We start from the raw sequence: 9,930 nt of genomic DNA on the forward strand, positions 1-9,930 counted from the left end.
TCTAATCAACATTATATTTGACAAATCCTCTCAAATCATTCATTTATGTGAAAGACATGCACAACTAGGCACAAAAAATTGTGATTATGAGCCTCTCTATTAGAGCGCAGTTGAGCAACCAATACATTTAAGTCTCAGATACTATCATCTCTATGCACATTTTTAATGATTTTAAGAAAGAAAAATCAGATAGCTTTTTATCTGTAATCTTCCTCAGCATAACATAACAACAATCTACATAACACGCGAGCAATATCATCTCAAGTGTGATAGATGAGAAAAAAAGCCGTTTTGCTGCATGTTCATTATCAAACATTTTACAGCCAGTGGAAAAAAGAAGAGCTCCCTTTAACAGAAAATAAAGAAATTAAAATGAATATGAGCAAAAAGAATGACACATGAGCAGCATTCACCTGCTTTAACAAAGTCTGTCATTGCATACTGTGGTTCTCCCTTGGCCCCTTCTTCTGTTACAGGGGTGTACATAAAAACCAAGCTTGAATCAATGTCATCTGCAGTCAACCGATACTCCTCATCTTCAGCCCCATCTATCAAAACAGGACTACTATTCCAGCGCCGTCTCAACCAACTGAACGAAAAGGTGACAAATTTTCAAATGATAAAATTTGATAGTGTGAAGCAGCTGGCAGCCCAGTTTTAGAGTTCCATTACAAAAACCTACATATATGTCTGTGTGTGTCGACGTGTGTTCTCGTGTATATGTTACTCACCTTGCTACACCTTTCCCTGGTGTGCCACCACACCATGCAACCTCAGCAGATCCCTTTATCACATTTCCCTCGACAAGGTCACCAGTCACCTTTAAGTTTAAAACTTTCGGGTATCCAGTCCCTGGTTTTAAAACTGCCATCAGGCATGCAATATACATAAAAGCATTTTGGACGAAACATGCACCAGGAGATGTATCTATTTAAGGAACTAAAGAGAGATGTTAAACTTGTTTCTAAACAGGGAATAAACAATTCATGGTAAAAGGTTTTAGTGTTCTTCATAGTTTTATATTTTTGCACCTTCAAAATAAATAGCATAGCCTCCCCCCACGCATGCTACAACGGATGAATGTTATTACTAGTTTTAACATTATAGAGGAAAGGAAGTCAGGTTTTTGTCTACCTGTTTCTAAACAGGAAGTCGGGTTTTTGTCTACCTATTGCTTTAAGCTCTCTCAAAACTTTTAATCTTTTCTAGCTATTTGTTTATGAATTCTAGCAATCTATCGTAAACAATCATTTGCTCTTGTTCTTCATTTTCCAAAGATATTCACAAAAGTTTTAATATGATAATCAAGTATATCTGCAGATCTGCATTATTTTATCTTCATAGGAAATAAAACTAAAAGAAAGCACCTAGTCCATGACAATGATCAACATGAAATGGCTAATCTCGTAGGTGCATGAAATGTATGTCCAAAATCCAAATAGCAGATATTATTCATTCATATATTTAACCATGTCCGGGGAGGCAAAACCATAAGGAGGCTATCTTTGCATGTTTAGTAATCTTGTAAAAGAATTGCTCTTCATTCATCTTTCTTTGGTATATTCACATAACCATGTATTTTCACAATATTGATAGCATCATTTATTAAACATTGAGGATAACAATTTGTAGCAAATCATCATAGATAGTTAAGTAAACAATTTACATTACGAGAAATTAATACCCGGAGAAACAGGTGGTGATATAGCATATATAGAGGGGTACTCTGTCTCCTCTAATACTGGAACACACTCGACCTTCAGGAATTTTCCAATATCTTCATGTCTTGGCATGTATACCTTGTGATCAATAAGCCTATTAAATTTTAACACATTGTGCTATTAAGGAATCACCTTCTGAATAAACAAGAAAGTCAATGCAATACCTCGCCTAGTGCACCATCAATAGCCACGAAGTTAGTTGGGGTCTTGTCTCCAACATACCACTGATATCTAAGAACCAACTCAGAATCGCAGCTCGGATTAACAAGTTTAAAGTGGCAGCGACATGCATCTTCTTCAAAAGGTGGATCAACGAAGGCTTCTTTAAGCACGTGACCTAGGGGAAAGTGATCCTTCCATTGTTCAAGAAGGAATGAGAAGGATGAGTCTGCCCAACAGAATCACCAATAATCAACATATTGTAATATCCAGAGCAATTCAAATAACCATAAACGTTAGGCATAAGAAAAAAAGTATCAAGCAATACAAATGTGACAGAATAAATTCTAAACCAAACTTGTCAGCCTAAGATCTGATAATAAGCTAGACTCTCAGAATCTCTATACCAAAGAATGAAAATTCCACGTATCAGCAAACTCTCCTGTAAAACAAGGGCAAGTGTATCTATTCCCAGAATGCACTAGTATATTAACGCCTCAATCTCAGGTGTGCATAGTTTTAGGATTCTAAATGGAAAGAATGATGACTCAGAGATTACATCAAGTGAGAAGAAACCAAAAAAAGGACCAAGGAAATTATCATGAACACGGCCTGAATAGTTGATGTCCTTTAGTTGTTTTGCACTAAGGCCTTCAACAAATTATATAAAGATGTAGCATCAACGACAAATATACTTGATTAATCAGAGCCCAGTATCATTCAATAAATAAGTTTTCTTTACAATATAGGGAGGTGGAAGATAACTTCAAATTTTAAATTTTAATATTGGAACTTACTTTAATTTAGGTGTGAATCTACCTTCCAAAAGATGACATAATTATCGTGAATTTTCTGGTTTACTTGTCAGTAAAGCAAAAAAATTACAGGTGGTCCTATTCTTGACAACAAATTTTGACATCTCCTGAAAGGATTCTAGATTTGACCATTTTGATCTTCAAAATCAATGTTCCAAGAAAAAATATAATGGAGAAACATTTGTTGATCTCCTTTAGTTCTTCTTCATGAAGGCCTTCAACAAAATATCAATAGATATAGCATCAAGTACGAATATACGTGATTGATTAGATGTCAGTATCATTCAAATAGTAAATAATTTTTTTTAACATATAGGCAGCAGGCCGCAGGTGGAAACAAAAATTAAATTTGCATTAAAACACACTTTAGTTTATGTGTGAAATTTGTTTCTCAAAAGATTAGTAAGTTCTGTGATTTTCTGATTTACTTGTCAGTAAAGCAAAAAAAGGTATGATTTTCTTGTTCTTGAGAACTAATTTTTGACCTCTCCTGAAAGAATTCTAGATTGATAGCTAGATTGACTTTCTCGATCTTCAAAATCAATCCTCCTAGAAAAAATATGATAAAGAAAATTTTGTTATAATATACAGTCCATAGATATAGGAGTATGTCCGTATGTGGCATGAAAATAATTTTGAAAAAGTAATTTAGGTTTCCTTGCAAGACAGTAGGAAGCAATAAACTAAATGGTCACCAGGAACTTTATATAGTGAACATTTAGAAAGGGGAATCCAGATACATTTCAAATACAAGCACGTATTTCTATGATATCAAGATCAAAACAAGTATTAAAATGTTTTATTATATAAAGATTTTGTATCCAATAACCTGCAGCAAGCTCTGGACGGCAAAACTCCCAGCCATCCCTAATGCATAAAGCTGTGTGGGGAGGGTATAACTTCGCGATTTCAAGCTCCTTTGACGAAAGATCTGCATTTTGTGATATACCATTCAGACCAAGAAATAACCAATAACTAACAAATCTATAAAAGATTTTGACATGATAACATACTACATTAATTTCTATATTTATTAATAACCAAGTTGAATATGCTCTATGGAACCAATAATTTAGTTGATTGAGCTAATCATCTTAGTGTTCATGAAAACGAAAGAGTTGTAGCAATCTTCTTGATGAGCTTTAAAAGTGACCATATGTGTAAACTTATCGGCTGTGAACCTTGAAAGTTTCAAGTGACAATAAATTAAAGCTAATCATGTCTAGGGGCCTCAAGGCAATGACCAGTGTGTCAGTGACACAAATGATTACAGTGAAAAGGCAAAACAAAAAATAGTGATCGTAAAATAAAGAAACACACTAATGAATGCCATTCTGGGAAGTCATTGTACAGAAAGTTCACAAGCGCAATGTTGAAAATAGAAAACACATTGAAAAGGTAAAAGAAATGCTCTAGAACTGAAGGAAAGAAACTAAAGCAGAGTATACCTCGGTCATTGAACTTCTTTAGAGTAGGGCCAACAAGTATTATGGAAGCAGCTTGCAAATGAGGCATCTCCAGTATAGGATTTTCCTCCACCCGCAAATGCTGCAGATAGCACAGTTGAAACTTTATATGTACAGGCAATAAGAGCAGAAAACTTATTTTAATACACTCATATATAGTAAATAGTATGCTGATGTTAGATAAGTTACGAAATCCCACTAGGATTACACAAGTTAGACTCATCAGAGAATAGTGGCAAATGAATAAACTCAGGGGTCGCAGCTCTATTTGAAAAACATGTAAAGAGGGTGATCAAAGAACAATAATTATGAAAACAACAGAATTGAAAAATAATACTACTGATGTGGCTTTATTCCAGAAAATCACAATGGGCATCTTTTCAGCAAGTAATGAAAATATCAAGAAAGAGTATGACCCAATGCAGAATGCAGGACCAACTGTCTAATAGCGCATCCAAGATCCAATTGGAATTTAACAGGAAGGATTATCTCAATGAATAAATTCCTTGTCTGAAGGTTAACATTAAACAATATTCAACAGCATAATTGTGATCTGTGTTGGAAGTATACATATAAAAGATAAGAAAATTTGAAGCCATGAATTGTTCAATAGAGTCGAGAAGGTTTCTGTTCAGTAAGATATGAACTTTTTTGTCACTAGTGGGTTATTTGCAATCTTACTTCTACTTTGTGACATGTAATGTGCACTTTTCTTATATTGACATTGATTTTAGATAAAAGAAATAAATAAATAGTACATCTAGATGCATTTATCAAATGGTGAATCCTTACAGTGTTATCAGTTTCTTACAGTAGCTGAATAGCCACGTCTGCATTGTCTGCATTGCCTTCTCCATATTTATGCAACCTTTTTGATCTAGTTCCTAGGTACTCATTCATTATCACTAGTTTTAAAAACTATTTAGTTCACATTAGAAAGTGCAAGAAAAGGATGCACCATCTTTTATGCAGGTCTGCTCGTGGATATTTATAAGGCGTAAGCATTTTCTAAACATGAGAATATAATTTGTTTACAAAGAAAACTTGGGAAGAGAATTACCTATTTGGCCTCATGTCAAACAACATAAACAAGGCATGCCAACATTACTAATCTTTTCAGAATTTTGACCTTAAATGACTGCTTATTTGTTGTGGATCAAGTTATAATCCTGTTGATAATTTTGAGGCCACTGAGAATCAATGAAGCTGAAAACAGTTTCAACAGTCTTAAGTTCATAAGGTAATATCAGCAATAACACATGTGAAAACGACAAGTATTTGGCAAGTTCAGGACTAGAAAGGCAGAGAAAACCAGCACCCATATTGAAGTAAAAATAGACAGCTACAAAACTAACCTCAAGTACTGGTAAATGCGGGAACCCCTTTAGAGTTGATATCTTGTTCTTACTTGCAGCCAGTACCTAGGTGGAGGTCAAAGGAACCTCAAGAAAAATTGAGGGATTGAAAGAAGAATTAATAATATTCTTAACTAACCTGCAGGCGAGGCTGACTTGCCATAGCAAGAGACTTCAACCTGTTTTGAGCAACAGATAAAAACTAGAAGAAGAGGGAGCATTTCAGACCATAAAGACATTACATATGATGCCATAGAGTGGAAGACACGTTGTAAGCAAATTACATACATACCTCCAGATTAGGAAATTGAGGAAGGCTAGAAAGTGATGTAATTTGATTCCCAGCAAGATAAAGTTGCTGAATAAATAAGAAAATACTTAACTCAATGTTGCAAACAAGTTAAGATGCAAATCTAAGAAAAGCAGATATGGTTCTCACTGCCATAGGAAAAGATAAAGTTAACGCTGACCTGCAGGGCCTTGCAATTCCCAAGAGGCTCAAATCTGGGCTCCTTGAAATCATTAAAACTCAGATCAAGAACCTAAATATAGGACAAGGATTAAGGTAAGTGAAATGCAATCTGACGTCTCATAATGTTCACAAATTTAAACTTTTAGATTAGAAGAATGAGACTAGCACATAAACAATGGATAGGAAATCAATAAACTAGAGAAACCTACCTTCACTCGCTTCAATATCTCAATTCCCTCCACAGATGACAGCAGGTTGTCTCTGAGATAAACAAACTGCAGACCAGAAATGTGATAATCATAAAGGAATAACTCCTTAGGAACTATGTTTCAAGAAATTATTGTTTGACCATGCATGCGCAAATTCCAATATGGCCAGGAAAGAAATTAAAAAAAAGATAACTACTAATAAACACAGGTTATGATTGGCAAAACGGAAAGTAAAACCAACAAAAACTGCATGAAATCAGTTCAACTTTTTCCATCCCAACAGACATTTCTTTGCATTGTGAAAAGGAAAAAAAAAGAAGATAACCAGGGCCAGTCATGTTTTCTAAGCTACCTTTACAATGATATTCACCTCTTCACTCTTTCAATAATGCCAGGCTCATCCTCTTTTCCTTAAAGTGAATGCTGTTAAAAGTTATCTTCTTTGTTTTCCAATAAACCAAAACCGGACTTTCTCTCTCTAGATGTAGTCATTGTTTCAACATAACAGACTGATTTATTAATGAGCATAAAATGGAATGTAAGGCTTTACAAACGGAATTTTTTTCTTGGAGAATTGGATCCTGAAATAGCTGCAGGATACCAATTGCTATTAGTTGCTGACATATTGTAATGGCATTGTCTGCAGTAACATAAGTGGATGTCTTTTTTTTCTCATTGAAAGTTGCATCTACATAGTAACTATTTGAATAACTACTAGGGGTGTATACTAGTAAAATAAAATAGCTTACCTCCAAATTCGGTGACAAGTTCAACCCCGTGGCACTAAGACTACGAACTCTATGGCCCCGTAAATCTAGTCTCTGTATGAACAGAAAGAAAATCAGTAAAAACTGCATATGATACTTGGATCAATATCATCCCTGTTACCAAACTTCCATCATTTACCAGCTCATCTCCTGCTTTGACGTCCACCTGTGGCAGCATCATGAATCGAGCCTCCCGACTATCCGGAGTTGATGTCTTCCTTCGACCCGATAAAGACGAGCCTCTATCCACCGATGCAGACAAAGACCCCGACTTGAAGCTACTTGTACCTGAAGGCGTGCGTGGAGAAGAAACACTTGAAGGCGTCCTTTTAAGCCTACTTCTTGCAGTAGAACTATCCAAGGTAGGTGAAGGGGCCTTCTTCAAAGAAGAGGTAGCAGTAGTTGCGCTTGATGTGGAGTCTGATTTGCCACTTAGAGCCCTTGCAGATAACGCGAGGTGACAGGACTTTCGGGCTATTAGAAGGCAGTGACAGCCCTCTACTACCTCTCTAAGTAGAAGGAAAGCTTTTTTCCCGATGACTGTGGTGCCATTTTCCGGTCTTTTGATCGGCTTCTTCTCTGTCAATCCTCCGGTGCTGTTTCTCCTCTGAGCTGAAGAGGCTGTACTCGAGCTGATAGTTGGCTTCATTAGAGTAGATTTGGGTCTAGTGGAGCTCGACTCTGAGGTAGCATTGCTTTCGGTTCTTCGTTTAGTGGAAGAAAGAGAACCTGGGGCCTTATCATTTGGTGTCACTGTAGTAGATTTTGAAGCTTTCGATGAAGCTTTTGGATTTTCTGATGACTCGGCAGGAGCCATCTTTGTTGATGTTGAAGAGTTCGTCTCCATTTCCACTGACTTGCAGTTTCAATGGCTTTAAAAGGATCAAGAAACAAGGCAAATCATTCTCCTTTATCAAGAAGAGAATTCTCAAAATTTTGTTGTAAATAGGGGGGGGAAATCATAGTTTTAGCTAGTCCTCATAATTTTGAAAACAAATCAAAGAAAATGCTAGAATTTGGAGGAAAGTAGAAGCATTTGTTTTACAAAAGCAGATTAATTAGGTTTTCACGTGAACACTCTCAGTAATTTGAGGAAAACAACTACCATGCGACTAGAACCCTAAAACCCCACTGAAAAAAACTCCCAAAACTCAACCAAATCTAAAATCTCAAGTAAAAAAATAAAGGAAAAAACGCCAAACCCCTCCAAAGACAAGAATTCACGAAAGTTAAGCGAAGCAAAAAAAGGCGAGAAATGGGGGGGGGGGGGGGGGAGGGGGGGGGGGGGGGCGGGGGGGGCGGGGGGAGGGGGGGGGGGGGGGGGGGGGGGGGGGGGGGGGGGGGGGGATCATTGATGTCGCATAAGAAGACAACAATGATGTCGCTAAAACTCTTAAAACCCTAAAATTTCACTGAAATAGTTCCCAAAATTATAACTTTTTCCCGCTAATGTACGAAAATCTCAAGGACAAAATCAAAAGAAACTCACACGCAGGCAATAGTTCCCAATAACACGCAAAAATCCTAAAAGAATCATTAAATTCACAAAAACAACAATAATACAGCTAAAACCCTAAGGAAAACGCCTACATCAACAGATTCACAACCTCATTTCGAGATTGTGAATCGTTGATGGAATGCAGGTAATCTAACAGAGATCTCCAAGCTCTACAGAACAAAACTACCCAGAAAAAAAAGAAAAAAAAGATAAAAAAACAAAAGATGTTTTACCTTTGGAGCTCGCGGATCGATTGAGGGCCAAATGCTCGCAGTAACTGAACAGAGCAGCAGCAGTTCATCGATGGCCCAAAGGTTCGAACAGAAGCATCGAAAACAGTAATTCAAAAATTAATGGATCGATTAATTAATTGATTTTTTTATAAAATAATAAAAGGTGGCGTTTTTTTTAAAAAAAAAAAAAGAACCCGCTTTAGCTTCGGATTGGGTGTCGTTTCAAAAAGAAGCCGTGAAAGCTGCCGCATTGCTTCGACCCCTCGAAGGATCCTGGCCAACGCGATGATCTTACCTCCCAATCTTTTACCCCCAAATGGAAATTGTTTGGTTAATTTCACATAGCCCCCTCAACTTCGGGTGTTTTCCACGTAATTCTTCTGAATGTTGTTTATCTCACGTTACTCTGGGACGTCTCACAAGACACCCCTAAACTGTAATATTTTCTCATCAGGCCTGTCTATCTTTAATTTGCAAATAATTAATATTTGTCAAGAGAAAAATTCTTAATTTTGTCATGACCGGCAACGTACACCCTTCCTTAAATTTAGAATTTTTTTTCTCTTTAAAATTTATTATTTATTTGCAAATTACATGTAGGTGGCTCGGTTGTAAAAAGTTCATAGTTCAGGGGGGTTTGTGAGACACTCCAAAGTTTAGGGTAGTTATATGAGATAAACGAAATTTAAGGATTTTGTGAAAACCCCCAAATTTTAGGGTTTTTAAAATTAACAGTCGTTTGGCCTTTTATCATGGTTGGACCTTAAATATCCTTTAATTGTTTTCTTTTTTTTCCATTTTCCTCAAACATCAAATCCTTTAATTATATATGAGACTAAAAATCTTCATATTTATAAATTAAATCCTAAAATATCTTTAATAATTATCTTTAGAGCACCATACATGTATGTGTTCCTTTAAATTTTGATATTCTAATATGGTTAACTTATAATCATATTGGTTAAATTATATTTGTACTTTATCAGTTGGCTTTTCAGTCATTGTGTATCCCTTCATGATTCCTGATCACTTTTGTCATTGATTTTTTTTTCTGCATTCCTGCCTGATTTTTTTAAAATTGCGTCTATACACACACACACTACACCAACTAAAATTGAGTGATTACAATAATCGATGGTTATAATTTCAAACAACTCAAGAGACTTAGGATTTAATTGAGAAATATGAATTTCAGAGTCTCGAACGCAATTAAGGGCAAATTGCACATCTTGCCT

At 36.0% G+C, this 9,930-nt stretch overlaps 1 protein-coding gene and 1 long non-coding RNA gene across 2 annotated transcripts in view; both read right to left on the minus strand.

Moving 5' to 3' along the window:
* The window catches only part of LOC109846338 (187-kDa microtubule-associated protein AIR9), a 26,535-nt gene extending 18,922 nt beyond the window's left edge, over positions 1-7,613 (minus strand). The window contains exons 1-13 of the mRNA XM_020415564.1: positions 7,104-7,613; positions 6,947-7,018; positions 6,198-6,263; positions 5,987-6,058; positions 5,809-5,874; positions 5,656-5,718; positions 5,517-5,582; positions 4,144-4,243; positions 3,525-3,626; positions 1,886-2,109; positions 1,685-1,799; positions 732-852; positions 414-589 (exon numbers count right to left, since the gene is read on the minus strand). Coding sequence (XP_020271153.1) covers positions 414-589; positions 732-852; positions 1,685-1,799; positions 1,886-2,109; positions 3,525-3,626; positions 4,144-4,243; positions 5,517-5,582; positions 5,656-5,718; positions 5,809-5,874; positions 5,987-6,058; positions 6,198-6,263; positions 6,947-7,018; positions 7,104-7,613 — 1,753 coding nt within the window. The remainder of the gene's footprint in view (positions 1-413; positions 590-731; positions 853-1,684; positions 1,800-1,885; positions 2,110-3,524; positions 3,627-4,143; positions 4,244-5,516; positions 5,583-5,655; positions 5,719-5,808; positions 5,875-5,986; positions 6,059-6,197; positions 6,264-6,946; positions 7,019-7,103) is intronic.
* Positions 7,756-8,973, minus strand: LOC109845467. Its single transcript, XR_002248370.1, has 2 exons — positions 8,696-8,973; positions 7,756-7,836 (listed from the first exon to the last, which is right to left on the minus strand). It is a non-coding gene; the product is annotated as an uncharacterized LOC109845467 (long non-coding RNA).

This window comes from Asparagus officinalis, chromosome 6 (genome assembly GCF_001876935.1).
Source record: "Asparagus officinalis chromosome 6, Aspof.V1, whole genome shotgun sequence".
NCBI lineage: Eukaryota > Viridiplantae > Streptophyta > Magnoliopsida > Asparagales > Asparagaceae > Asparagus > Asparagus officinalis.